General features: G+C 53.3%; 1 protein-coding gene across 4 annotated transcripts in view; it reads left to right on the top strand.

Annotated features, from left to right (window-relative positions):
- The window catches only part of ARMC9 (armadillo repeat containing 9), a 149009-nt gene extending 137922 nt beyond the window's left edge, over positions 1 to 11087 (top strand). For 3 of the 4 annotated variants that reach the window (XM_032400103.1, XM_032400093.1, XM_032400075.1), the window contains 3 exons: positions 442 to 553; positions 9191 to 9363; positions 10543 to 11087. In XM_032400103.1, coding sequence (XP_032255994.1) covers positions 442 to 553; positions 9191 to 9363; positions 10543 to 10838 — 581 coding nt within the window. In that variant the 3' untranslated portion in view covers positions 10839 to 11087. The remainder of the gene's footprint in view (positions 1 to 441; positions 554 to 9190; positions 9364 to 10542) is intronic. The other variant, XM_032400086.1, reaches the window with a different exon arrangement.
- The last annotated feature ends 3386 nt before the right edge of the window (positions 11088 to 14473 follow it).

Here is a 14473-nt window from a genome sequence, read left to right as displayed (position 1 = left end):
GGGTGGACTGAGGGATTCAGGCCTGAAGGGGCCTGGGGAAGAGAGCCCCACTTCCGGGGTGGCCGGATTTGGCAAATGAAAATACAGGGCACCCCAGGGGCGCCTGGGTGACTCAGTCGGTTAAGCATCTGACTCTTGATCTCAGCTCAGGTCTTGATCTTGGAGATGTAGTTTGAGAGGCAGAGGGGGGTCAGGAGAAGCAACAGGGCCGGGGGTCTCCGGCCAGAGCAGTCACGCTGCAGCCCCAAGTCGTAAGTCCAAGTGGCCGCCTAGAAAGTTCTGGGGCTGCGCAAGTAAGCGAGTCCTCATCCATAAGCTCCAGGGAGCTATCGGGGGCTAGCCTGGGCATGTGCTTTTCTTGGCTTTTTGGCCTGGCCCAGTAAGGAGCATCCTCAAAGGGGTTCCAGAGCCAGAGTTGACTGAACTCTCTCTCCTCCCCAGCCACCACGGACGTCAAGCCAGGAGAACGGTTGCCAGCAGGACATCAGGGAGAGGCTCGCCTGCCCTCCTCCGAGGTCCCCAACCAGGCGCCAGGCAGTGGAGAGACCACCAGGTAGGGATGGGGAGGTGTCCTGGGAGGGCTCATCTCTGGTCCAGCCTCTGACTTTGATCGCAAAGGAGCATTTCACTGGGGCCTGAAGCAACCTACAGAGGTACCCCGGGGGGAATGTGGCCACCACACCTGCTAACCTCACAGCCCAAGGGGAGGCACCTGCCCCCTGGGAATTACCGGTTGTCAGACTGGAAGGAGAAGAAACTCATGAACATGCCCAAGGGACTCGTTTTAAGAACCGCAAGCTGAACACGTTTGTGGGGATGTGTGACTCGGAGTAACCTGTGAGCAGTGTCCGATCTCAGCTATTTGCTTTTGGAGAAGGTGGGATGGAGGGGAGAGAGATGGCAAACAGGATTAGTGAAAATATTGGGCTCAGATGTCACCCTCCGAAAATAGAAACTGGATCCCAAACGGAAAAAAAGGTGTTTTCTCTTCCTCTGCACCAGATGAGTACAGCCTGGCCTTTGAGAGGTCACTTGGGGTTCTTTAGAATCTAGAAAGTCTGGGTCTCCTTTCAGACCTGAGGCGGCCTGCTCAGGGAGAGGGGCCTAGCCAGGGGGAATGTTTCCCACCAGATTTTACCTGGTGCCAGACCCAGCCCAAGGGCGAGGCCGGCTGCCCCCGCCGCTTCCCCCCGCCTGGCCGCGTCCTGCAGCCGGACTCGTTCCAAGATGGCGAAGCCAACCTCCTGCATGAAACCACTGGACCCGAGCCAGGTTTCGCATGACTACCCCCTCGGGGTCCCTGAATTCGAGGAGATTTGCCCTGGTGACTGGCCGGGCCTCCCGCGCCTCCACCTTTCTAAAGAATTGGGAGGTGTTTCCGCAAGTGTGTCTGCAGCGAGCAGGCCCAGCAGCGGGGGTGATGGTTGACCTTGGCCCCGTCGGGAGCTCTGTGAGCAGCAGGGCCTTGCAGAGCTGGATGAGACGGGGGGCGGAAGGGCTGCAGTCCAGACCCCTGAGACCCGAAGCCTCCCGCACCTGCAGGTGTTTCCCCCTCACAGTGTAGAGGGGTCACAGAAACCAGCCCACCGCCCTCCCCTTACTCAGGCCTGGCTGCCCTCCCTGCTGCCTCCCACGGATGGAAGCCACAGAAGCAGGAGTCCCTGCTGAGCTCTAAAGGCTGCAGGGGCCCAGGACAGGCGGAAGGCCTAGCAGAGCCGGCTCCCACGGGGCAGAGAGTCTGAGGAGGCGGGCAGGCGAGAGGGTGCTGCGGGCCCTGCCCCTCCCCCGGCGGGCAGCACCCCGGGGCCTTCCTTTCTAGGCAGAGATTGCGGGCGGGCACCGGGTGACAAGGAGGTCAGAGCTCCCAGGGGCAGCAGAGCTCTGTGGGGTGGAGCCAGAGGACTTTGGGGCCTGGACTGGGGGGGGGGTCCCCTGACCTGCTGGGGACCCAGGGCCTCACCTCCCCCACTGGCAGAATGGCTGAAGGTGTGCTCCGGGATTAGAAGTGCCCGAGGCCCACAGGCTGGTCCGCAGGTCAGGGGTTCTCTGGCTCTTGGCACCCTCCTGAAGTGGGGGGCTCAAAACGAGAGACCTCAGAGGACTGGGCCAGAGCTGAGGCTGGGCCCCTGCCGCGCTTGCCCCCTGCGCCCAGGGCAGGACCCAGATCCAGTCCTGCGTCTCAGCCGGGCCAGACCTGCCCTCCCAGTGCTAGGACCACGTCTTTTTCCTTCCTGTAAAGGCAGAGTTCATGTCTGAGGCCCACCGCTGGAGACAGTTGTCTCTCCCCAGAATAATGTTTTCATAGCAGGGGATCCCCAAAGGCTGTCCTGAGAAACATTCCCCCTGGTAACACCAAGTGGAGTGACCCAGTTGGCCCTCCGAGGTCCTGTTGGGGCTCAGTCCATGGGTGCTCTCACCCTAATGTCTGTCATGTGAATTCAACTCTTATTTTAAGTCTGGGAGGAGTGGGGGTGGGTTCTGTCTGAGGACGAGGAGGATGGAAAGAGGGTGAAGTAGACAGTTGGTCCCCCGCCTCACTACCGCCACCTGCCACACCTCCCCAGCCCCAGCCTCCCCTTCACCGGCTGCCCCAGGTCTCCGCTAAGCACCCCTTCCTCCTCCCTGACCCCAAAGTCCCGTCACACAGCCCCGCTGCCTCCCCAGTCCATGACTGTCCCCCGCTGTCCTGAAAGACAGGGGTTCCCGGCTGGGCCAGGGCAGGCTCTCAGAATCTCTGGTGGATGAATCGGGAGAAGGGAGGGAGAATGGCCCTCTATGTGGCTTGAGTGGGGGACGTTTGTCCCTCTGCTTTCCCCAGCTCCTCTCTCTGTCCCTAGAGTGAGGACAGCCCCTTGCCACAGAACACGAGCCTCTGAGTGGGCGCGGCTTGACTTCCCGTTTCCCGTGGAAGGCCCTGGAGCTGCGGCTTTGGGGAAATGGTAGATTGCTTAACCCCGGAGAGGAGGTGGTTTACAGATAACGGAGGCTCCAGCCACTGGTCTCGCTGGGAGTAAAAGCTTCAGACCCCATGAGCCCACTGCCTCCCTCCCGCTCCTTATGCCGAAGTGTTCCTGTTCCCACGTTTTCTGTCTGCTTCTTAGAGTCCTTAGCGGAGTATCTAGGGCACCATAGTGTTAACCAGGCTGGCCCACGGGCCCTGCAGAGAGGAGCCCAGCTGCACCCGCTGGGAGGCATTGGCCTGGACGGTGCCTCCCGGTGTCCCAAGGACCCGCAGGGGAGCGGGCCCCCCGACCCCCGCCCGGGCCCAGCAACCAGAAGCAAACAGGGTCAGAGTTCCTGTCCTGCCACAGACGGGAAATGACTCTTCAGCAAAGCGTTACGGCTTTCAGGACGTGAAGAAGAGAGAGATTTTACCTACGTCTACATCTATGCTTTATCCCCCTCGCATTTGTCCCCAGAGGGTATGTGGCACCTTGTGGGGACACCTACGATGCCTCCAGCTAAAAGAAACTAGAAACTAAGAACAAGTAAGTCAGGAGAATGGGGACAGGAGCCCTGCGTGTTCATGTGCGCGCGCACACACACGCACACACACACACACACGAACATGCCTTCACCTGCTGTCACCCCACGCCTCGCGCCTCTCTGGGTTCTGGTGTAGCGCGGATGAACTCTCATGGCCGTGACCAAGAGCGCGTGGCCAGCCCTGATGAGCAGAGTGCACCGAGGGGCCCCCGGAGCGAATGTCCTTCGTCTCTTCATGCAGACAGTAGCCCCAGCGAACTGAAGGGACACAGGTCCCCCGCCCCGGGGGAGCGCTCAGCTGGGAGATTATGACTCAGCAGCATTCCCAACACAAGTAGAGATTAAATAGCTCCAGAAGCCTTTGATTGCTCTTCCCTCGCACACAATGCTCCTGTTGAGGAGCCGAGATCCTCTCAGTGGGCCAGGCCCCTCTAATAAATAATTGTCTATCTTGCAGGCCACCTCCCAGTTCACCCAGATCGTAAAGTTTATCTACTACTCAGCACCAATATTCCGCAGCAATTTACTCTCCCAGGTCATAGGTCACTGCCGTCCCGAATCTCCTGTCCCGGTGCTTTTCCTGCCCTGCCCTAATCTTGCCTCAACGCCTCCTGAAGGATCACCATTTCCTGGGGCTCTGGCTCCCCGCTGCTCAAACTGCTGAGCTCACCATTTGGGGGGCCTGGAGGCCTCACTGACCCCCCACCTCTGCCTCCCACGTGTCCCTCCCGCAAGACCTTGATGCCATGACCCCTGCGGGAGTCAGGGACAGTGGCCAGCATCCTCAGTCAACACCACCCCCTGCCCCAGCAGCCCCCAGCATGGTTTGGGCTCAGCCAAGCCAAGGAGTGGCTCTTTGGCACTCTCCAGTCCCAGAGAAGGAGCCAGAAGGAGCCCTGGTCTGAGGGTGCTCTTCTCCCCAGCAACAACGCTACCATGGCCAAACAAAGGTCGTGCCCCAGGGCAAAGAGGAGGCTGACTTTGAAGGTGCATCAGTCAGGGTTGTCCAGAGAAAGAGAACCAACAGGATGGGGGTGGGGGGTGGGCAGGAGGGGGTTATTTTAAGGATTTGGCTCATATGACTGTAGAAGCTTGGCCAGTCCGAACTCCCCAGGGTAGGCTAGCAGGCGAGAGACCCAGGGAAGAGTTGCAGTTGGAGTCCAAAGGCAGTCTGCTGGCACCATTCCTTCCTGCTCAGAGGAGATCAGTGTCTATTCGTGCCTTCAACTGATTGGATGAGGCCCACCCACACTGTGGAGGGCAATCAACTTTGCTCAAAATCCACCCATTTAAATGTGAATCTCATCCAAAAAACGCCTGCACAGAAATATCCAGAATCACGTTTGACCCAATATTTAGGCACCATGGCCCAGCAAAGTTGATCCATAAAATGAACACACACATAAGAGTTTTCAGACACATTGCCTAATTGGTCTCCCAAAGGACGGGGCCCTTTTCTGGCTGCTCTGGGGTCGGAGGATTATAGATTCCTAGCCTTGAGACCCAGACCTTTTCTCCCTTCACTTTCTTGCCAACTCGCCTCAGCATCCCCCATCCCCGCAACCTGACAGTTGGCTGCCCATTGGCTATAAGGCCCCACACAGTGAAGCTGGCCAGCCATCCTGGGCCTGCCCAGCGAGCTCTTCACATCTGGCCTCCTGCCCCATGACCATGTGATGGACACCCCCAGGTAACCCAAGGCTGCCACCCACTGCCAGGAACAGCTGCCAGTGCTCACTGAGTAGTCTGTACCAGTTTCTCTTAGTTGTTCCTTCTTAAAATGTATTAGGGCTACATTTTAACCAACTGAGCCACCCAGGCGCCCCCAGAGGGCTGCATTTTAAAATGGTCAAGATGGTAATTTTTTTTCTCTTGGAATTACTTTTATTTTTTATTTTTTTATTTAAATTCAATTAATTAACATATAGTATATTATTAGTTTCAGAGGTAGAGTTCAGTAATTCATCAGTTGCATATAACACCCAGTGCTCATTACATCACGTGCCCTCCTTAATGCCCGTCCCCCAGTTACCCATCCCCCACCACCTCCCCTCCAGCAACCCTCAGTTTGTTTCCTATAGTTAAGAGTCTCTTACAGTTTGTCTCCCTCTCTGATTTCATCTTCTTTTATTTTTCTCTCCTTTCCCCTATGCTCCTTTGTTTTGTTTCTTAAATTCCACATATGAGTGAGATCCTACGATAATTGTCTTTCTCTGATTGACTTATTTCGCTTAGTATAATACCCTCTAGTTCCATCCACGACATTGCAAATGGCAAGATTTCTTTTTTTTTGGTGGCTGAGTAGTTTCCACTGTATATATATACCAGAAGATGGTAATTTTTATGTTATTTGTATTTTACCACAATTTAAAAACAATCAACTGCTATAACAATAATAAAAATATCAGAATTAGAGGGGTGCCTGGGTGGCTCATTCGTTAAGCGACTGCCTTCGGCTCAGGTCATGATCCCAGGGTCCTGGGATCGAGCCCCGCATCGGGCTCTCTGCTCCGCGGGAAGCCTGCTTCTCCCTCTCCCACTCCCCCTGCTTGTGTTCCCTCTCTCGCTGTCTCTCTCGGTCAAATAAATAAAAATCTTAAAAAAAAAAGAATAGCAAAATAGGGGGAAAGTCATTTGAACCAAACAATATTAAAAGAAATTTTAATTTCTTTTAATTAAAAGACACCTGGCTGACTCAGTCAGTCGAGCACACAACTCTTGATCCCAGGCTGGTGAGTTCAAGCCCCACACTAGGCGTAGAGCTTACCTACTTACTTACATACATACATACATTTTTTTTTTAAATAAAGAAAAAAATCATTTTAAACTTTAATAAAATACAGTAGGGCTAAATCTCCGGTATCCTTTTTCTTTTTCTTTTTAAATTTTATTTATTTATTTGAGAGAGAGAAAGCAAAAGCACTAGCAGGGGGACCCGTATGCTTTTCAATCTGGTATCAAAGATTTCTTGTCTAGGGCCACCTGGGTGGCTCAGTTAAGCGGCTGACTCTGGATTTCAGCTCAGGTCATGATCTCAGGGTCCTGACATCGAGCCCCATGTTGGGCTCCATGCTCAGCAGGGAATCTGCTTCAGGATCCTCTCTCTCCTTCTGCTCCTCCCCACCAGCCCCCGCCCCGCTCGCTCACTCTCTCTCTCTCTAAAATAAATCTTAAAAATAAATAAATAGGGGCACCTGGGTGGCTCAGTCGGTTAAGCCTCTGCCTTCAGCTCAGGTCATGATCCCAGGGTCCTGCGATCAAGCCCTGCACTGAGCTCCCTGCTCAGCGGGGAGTCTGCTTCTCCCTCTCCCTCTGCTGCTCCCCCTGCTTGTGCTTTCTTGCTGTCAAATAAAATCTTGGGGCGCCTGGGTGGCTCAGTCGTTAAGCATCTGCCTTCAGCTCAGGTCATGATCCCAGGGTCCTGGGATCGAGCCCCGCATCGGGCTCCCTACTCTGCAGGAAGCCTGCTTCTCCCTCTTCTACTCCCCCTGCTTGTGTTCCTGCTCTCGCTGTGTCTCTGTCAAATAAATAAATAAAATCTTTAAAAAATAAAAAATAAAATAAAATCTTAAAATAATGAGTAAATAATAAAACAAAGATTTCTTGCCTAAAGTATGGGCAGTTTTTATGCCAGTCTTCTCCTAAATTTGAATTTGGAAATTTTTCAGATGTTTCAGTTTTATTTTTCTAATGATTAAAATATTCTCACTGTGGATAAAAAAAGAAAGAAAGAGGGGCATATGGAAATATAGAATTGATTCAAATAAGAAATTCCAGTTTCCTCCCAGGTCCCACTCCCCAGAGCCAGAACCCCCATTTCGGGGGCCCACACTTGACCTCAGGGCACAGTCTCCCTTGCAGAATCATCACAGCTGTTCTAGAGACCTTTCACAGGTGGGGAAACTGAGGCTCCCCAAATGTCGGCAAACTTGCTTACGTTCAGTCACCAGCTAGAGAGCAGCAGAGCAGGACTGAGGGTCCGGGCCCTTCCAGTGAGCACACCCCCCGCCCCCCCACCTGCCTATGCTTCCCACCCCGTGTGCACACACACGCACACCCTCCCCACCGTTCACCAAGGGGGGCCTCACCCTCCAAGCTCAACAGCTGTTCGCTGTGCACCGACTGCGTGAGGCCCACGGACTGCGGCACCCGCTCAGGGAAGGGCAGACAGACCTGCCATGTACAAAGCATGTGCCAGGCTGGTAGCTGAGCCGATGCGTCCGTTAGCTCATTCAGTGGTGGTGGCAACCTTGGGACTCCAGTCCTCAGTTATAGTCGGGGAAATGGGCACATGGATAGCAGGGCCCGCAGACATCGAGGTGGGAGCAAGGTGGATACAACTCTGTGACCACCAGACAGCAAAGGGCTGCGCGGGGCGGGGGGGATCCCACAGAGCCGGAACCCCACTCCCGGCACTTGTTGTCGAACGGCGCCGAGCTGAGGGTGCCGGCTCCGACTCGTCCACCGCATCTCCGTGAGGCTGTTCCCTGGGGCTGGCAGCCCGGTGGTGTCTGGAGGAGGGCTGGCTATGAGATCCCACTGGGCTCAAATCTTGGCCTCACAACCTGCGTGTTATGTGTGTGACCTTGGGAAAGTTCACAAACTTGGGGCCTCAGTTTCTCCATCTGAAAAATGGGGAAGTAATGCCGCCGCCCCCCCCCCCGGACTGTTTGGGGGCTAAATGTCACCCTCTCCTCGCAGCCTTCCCTGGCCACTGCATCTAAAATGCGTTTCCTAGTGCTGCTGTAACAGACGCCCACAAACGTAGGGACCCGAACACCCCAAATGTACTGCCTTACAGTTCTGTCGGCCAGCAGCCCACGCAGCTCTCACGGGGCTGGAATCGCAGTGTGCACGGGGCACACGACTTACCCGCGTTCTACGGGACAGTCTCTTTTCTGCCTTCTCTGGCTTCTGGAGGCCGCCTGCCCTCTCTGGCTCACAGCCCCTTCCACCGTCTTCAGAGCCGGCAGGCTTGCATCTCTGTGCCTTTCCTCACGGTCATTCCTCCTTCGCTTCTTCTGCCTCCCTCTCCCACTTTTTTTTTCTTTTTTTTTTAAGGCTTCATTTATTTATTTGACAGAGAGAGACACAGCGAGAGAGGGAACACAAGCAGGGGGAGTGGGAGAGGGAGAAGCAGGCTGCTGAGCAGGGAGCCTGATGTGGGGCTCGATCCCAGGACCCTGGGATCATGACCTGAGCCGAAGGCAGACGCTTAACGACCGAGCCACCCAGGCGCCCCCCTCTCCCACTTTTAAGGACCCTTCTGGTTTCCTGGGGCTCACCCTGATAGTCTGGGATAATCTCCCTTTGGTAAGTCAGCAGATAGCAGCCTCAATTCCACTCCGCCTTCATTCTCCTTTGTCATAAAAGATTCCAGGAGTAGGGCACGGACAGACTGGGGGACCGTTACTGTGCCGGCCACACCTTCCCAGGCCGTCCTATCTCACACTTCAGTAATCCCCCAAACTCCCTGTCCCCCTTCTCGGCTTCATCTCCTCCTTAGCATTTACTCCTTTTTTGTTATCTTCCTCCTCCCGTAGAGTGTGAGCTCCGTGGGGGCAGGGATGTATGCCGCCGGGTGCCCTGCCCTACCCCACCCCTACCCCGTGCCCAGGACCGTGCCTGCCTGGCATCTTGGCGCTCAGCGGGGAAGCCCTTCCTACCTCCTGCGACCCCTAAGCATGCATACTTTTCGTCCCAGGGAATTTACATCAGCCTTCACCTGCAAGCCCCGGACCCCCAGTGCCCCAGAGATCGTGGACCTGAACCTACCCAAGGCCAAGGCATCCACTCTGGCCCCTCAGTTCTCTTCGTGCAGCCCCCAGCAGGCCAGCCGCCCCAGCTTCATGTCGGCCTCCCCGAGGGGCCCACAGAGTAAGTCAGACCGGAGGGCAGGGCACTGTGCTTCTCTGGGCCCCGCAGGCCAAAGGGAAAGCTGCTCCCCATCCCTGCAGGACCAGGGCCCCGGCCCGTATCTTCTTCTGCCCTAGAGACCAGTTCTTCACTCATCTTTCTATTTATGCAATTGCCCACTGGCCTCGGGGCCTCACACACAACCTGGCAGACGGAGACCACCCGGGCAGTGCCCCTCAGAGTTAAGATCCCCCCCACCTCTGTGGGACTCGTGTGGTCGGCCCTGAAACCTGGACCTGCCTCCGGGTGGGAGGCAGCAGCAGCGACTCAGGCAGCCTGGAAACCAAACCGGCGGGTGCCTTGGAGGTGGGGCCGCCAGAGGGACTGAGGGTAGGGTGGGCCCAGGGGGCCTCCCCCTGCCATTTCGGGCACTGTAGAGACCACTTCCTCTCTCTGTCCCCTCCTAGCCTTGGCCAGTTGGCCACTCTCCTCCACTCCCCAGCTGAGCCTGGGCCTTTCTAAAGAGTCTCAACTAAAAATAAGGGAGGGGCGCCTGGCTGGCTCAGTCAGTGGAGCATGCGACTCTTGATCTCAGGGTTGTAGGTTCGAGCCCCATGTTGGGTATAGCGATTACTTAAAAATAAAATCTTTAAAAAAAATAAATACATAAATAAAATAAATCAAAATAAAGGAAAACAAACGAGAAACAGGACCAAAGGATGTCAAGCAACAGGAAATCTGTCACACTCAGGATATATGCATTTCTTTTTTTTTTTTTTTTTTTTAAAGATTTTATTTATTTATTTGAGAGAGAGAGAATGAGAGAGAGCACATGAGAGGGGGGAGGGTCAGAGGGAGAAGCAGACTCCCTGCTGAGCAGGGAGCCCGATGCGGGACTCGATCCCGGGACTCCAGGATCATGACCTGAGCCGAAGGCAGTCGCTTAACCAACTGAGCCACCCAGGCGCCCAGGATATATGCATTTCTGTCGCTGTGCTGCCCCCCACCCTCCCTGCCCCACTCATTTCCTGCCAGAGCCCCAGGGCGCTCTGGTCAACCCGAGCCCCACTGGCCTGGCCGTGGCTGGAGGGCAGGCCCGGCCCCCCGTCTTCTCCCGCGCCTGTCTGCTGGGACACACACAGCCAAGCCCCAGCCCCCCGTCCCCACCAGCTGTACAGCTCAAGCTGCTGCTTCCCACAGGCCCACCGGGTGCCCTGCCCTACCCCACCCCTACGAGGAAGCGCCTGCAGATGCCGGAACGCGTGGCCAGAGAGAGGGAGCCAGGCCGGCCCCCGGCGCCCCGGCTTCGGACCACGCCAGGCTGCACCAGGCCAGAGCCCCGGGTGGCAGCAATCACAGTATTGCCCCAGGGGCCCTGCCTGCGCGTAGATAGCCCGGCTAGCGGCAGCCTCGTGTCCTGTGGCCTCGACAAACAGCAAAACCATTGCCAGCAAAACTCGCGGAGTGCCCCACACCAAGCAGCCTGCTTCCTGTGAGGAAAGAGCATGGCCACGTGAGTCAGGCCCCAGCACAGAGCAGGTGACCCGGGGGGAAGGGAAGGTTCTCTGTATTCTGTTTGCACAGAGCCGGTTGAAAGAAGGGCTTGTACGGGACAGAGGGGACTCTGTGCGGATGCCGCGTCCGTGCTAGCAGCTGGCTCTGGCTTTTCTTCTCCAGGCAGCCCATCTTACAGGAAGTGAGGATGGTTCCTTCCCCAGTGTCACCATCCCCTTGCCCCAGGACCAGCCAGCTTCCCCTTCTCAGCCAGCCGGCAGCTGCAGGTGACAAATGTGGAGAGACAGTTTGTCTGCGAGCCGCCAGGTGGCTTCAGGAGCTGAGGCGAGGCTGACCCCCACGACACGGGCTCCTGTGACTGTCCTCTGGTTGTCCCCTCACACACAGAGGAGCGTAGCTGGGTGGGCAGCATGGGGCCAACCAGCGAACTATTCATCTTGGGAGCCTGTGCAGAGGAGAGGGGGACTGAACACACAGCCAGGGACGGGGGGCCTCAGCCTCAGTGGAAACCAGCGCTCCTTTCTCCGTCCAGCTAGGAGAAAACCAAAGGGATTTAGAATAAGGGAAACCCATTCTCAAGCCATATTCCTGAGCAGCAGATCTGACGTTCTCTTCCTCTTTTGAAATCTGGTAAGAATATGATCTAGTCCCATATAGAGCCTGGAAGATACAGCCGTTCCTGATCTCCTGCACACGTGGTTTAAAGGCCGCATAGGGTTGACCAGTGTACCCCATACCCCTGCCTTCCTCTTCTAAGACTGCAAACACAAACAGTTCCAGTGGCAAGATGACTGGTCCCCACTGGGAAGGACTGTGCTGGCTCCTTGCGGAAGGTGATGTCAGAGCCCATGTCTGAGGACAGAGCCAACAATGTCACCCAAGCGAGGAGCAGGATCTGACCTCTCCTAAAATAGGAGTATTGAAATAAAAGTAATCAATATCTAGATGGTACTTGCGTGTGATATGGACTATGTGTGTGTGTGTGTGTGTGTGAATAAAATCTTGTATTATACCCTAAGCACCCTGTCTGCCCTGGCTATGCCCTTAGTGAAGACATCTTTGTGGTCCAACTGGACGTAAATAGAAGATAAGCATTGCATTTTTCAATGCGCTCCTCACTCCTCAAAAGAGCAAGCAGAGGAGGTAAACAGAAGAACATTAGAGCGGGCAAGTTGCCAGGTTGCCCCCGAGACGTCCGTAAACCCATCACAGGTTAGGATCCTGGGTTAATCTTGTGAGTTCTTGGCAGTGGCAGGAGGTTGGGCGTGTTAGAACTCTGTGGTTGTGTGACTGGCTCAGAGGCCACATCCAGATTCTCTGGGAATGTGTGAGCCCTCCGTGTGCCTGGCGAAGAAAGTTGTGGAGAACAAGGCCCTACCTTCTTCTTGGGAATATCCACCTCCAGGCACTCTCCACCTCCCGACTTGGATATATTAAGAGAAAACACCAAGGCTTATCACAAGTACCTGCTGATGAGGACACGGAAAAGCAGAGACTGGGTACCTGAAATGGGATCACTCGTGGTGAAACTTTAAAAAGTGGTTGCAGATGAACAGCAGGGGAACGTCATGGAAAAATCTCTCCTGTTCTCCCTAGTAAATCCACTCCCCTTTAGATTCCTCAGATGCCATTGACTTGGTACAGCCTTTCCCCCGTCTCCAGAAATCCAGAGGGACTGGAAGAGTCATCGGTTCACCCCCTTCTCCATGGTATAAAGCAACTGCTGTTTCTCCCTCAAACCTACAGATGGGCTAACGCCTGATTTGTAAATGTTTGGCCATTTCGGGAAAAGAAAAAGGTCTTTTAGAGATTTGGGAAGTAGCCAACTCTGTGTCATACTACACTGAAGTCACCAGGTACAGCCGGGGTGGTTCTCTGGGGTAAGTAAATACCATCCGGCCTCCACACCACACCCTGGTCTCATTCATGTGTTCTCCTCTGGACAAAATGGCAAGATGGAAAAACTCACCTCAAAAAAAAGAACAAGAGGCAGGACGGACTGCCAGGGACCTAATCAATATGGACATTAGTAAGATGTCGGAACTACAGTTCAGAATGATGATTATAAAGATACTAGCTGGGCTTGAAAAAAGCATGGAAGATACTAGAGAAACCCTTCCTGGAGAAATAAAAGAACTAAAATCTAACCAAGTCAGAATCAAAAAGGTTATTAATGAGGTGCAATCAAAAATGGAGCCTCTAACTGCTAGGATAAATGAGGCAGAAGAGAGAATTAATGATATAGAAGACCAAATGATGGAGAATAAAGAAGCTGAGAAAAAGAGAGATAAACAACTACTGGATCACGAGGGCAGAATTCAAGAGATAAGTGATACCATAAGATGAAACAACATTAGAATAATTGGGATCCCAGAAGAAGAAGAAAGAGAGAGGGGGGCAGAAGGTATATTGGAGCAAATTATAGCAGAGAACTTCCCTAAATTGGGGAAGGAAACAGGCATCAAAATCCAGGAGGCACAGAGAACCCCCCTCAAAATCAATAAAAATAGGTCAACACCCCAACATCTAATAGTAAAACTTACAAGTCTCAGAGACAAAGAGAAAATCCTGAAAGCAGCTCGGGACAAGAGGTCTGTAAACTACAGTGGTAGAAACATTAGATTGGCAACAGACCTATCCGCAGAGACCTGGCAGGCCAGAAAGGACTGGCATGATATATTCAGAGCACTAAATAAGAAAAATATGCAGCCAAGAATACTATATCCAGCTAGGCTGTCATTGAAAATAGAAGGAGAGATAAAAAGCTTTCAGGACAAACAAAAACTAAAGGAATTTGCAAACACAAAACCAGCCCTACAAGAAATATTGAAAGGGGTCCTCTAAGCAAAGAGAGAGCCTAAAAGCAACATAGACCAGAAAGGAACAGAGACAATATACAGTAACAGTCACCTTACAGGCAATACAATGGCACTAAATTCCTATCTTTCAATAGTTACCCTGAATGTAAGTGGGCTAAATGCCCCAATCAAAAGACACAGTGTATCAGATTGGATAAAAAAACAAGACCCATCGATATGCTGTCTGCAAGAGATTCATTTTAGACGCAAAGACACCTCCAGATTGAAAGTGAGGGGGTGGAAAACCATTTACCATGCTAATGGACATCAAAAGAAAGCTTGGTGGCAATCCTTATATCAGACAAAATTAGATTTTAAACCAAAGACTATAATAAGAGATGAGGAAGGACACTATATCATACTTAAAGGGTCTATCCAACAAGAAGATCTAACAACTGTAAATATCTATGCCCCTAACATGGGAGCAGCCAATTATATAAGCCAATTAATAACAAAAGCAAAGAAACACATTGACAACAATACAATAATAGTGGGGGACTTTAACACCCCCCTCACTGAAATGGACAGATCATCTAAGCAAAAGATCAACAAGGAAATAAAGACTTTAAATGACACACTGGACCAAATGGACTTCACAGATATATTCAAAACATTCCATCCCAAAGCAACAGAATACACATTCTTCTCTAGTGCCCATGGAACATCCTCCAGAATAGATCACATCCTGGGTCACAAATCAGGTCTTAACCAGTACCAAAAGATTGGGATCATTCCCTGCATATTTTCGGACCACAATG

The sequence above is a fragment of the Phoca vitulina genome, unplaced genomic scaffold (assembly GCF_004348235.1).
Source record: "Phoca vitulina isolate PV1807 unplaced genomic scaffold, GSC_HSeal_1.0 scaffold1, whole genome shotgun sequence".
NCBI lineage: Eukaryota > Metazoa > Chordata > Mammalia > Carnivora > Phocidae > Phoca > Phoca vitulina.
The sequence above is the reverse complement of the archived record's forward strand: the minus strand, read 5'-3'. Positions and strand labels throughout refer to the sequence as shown.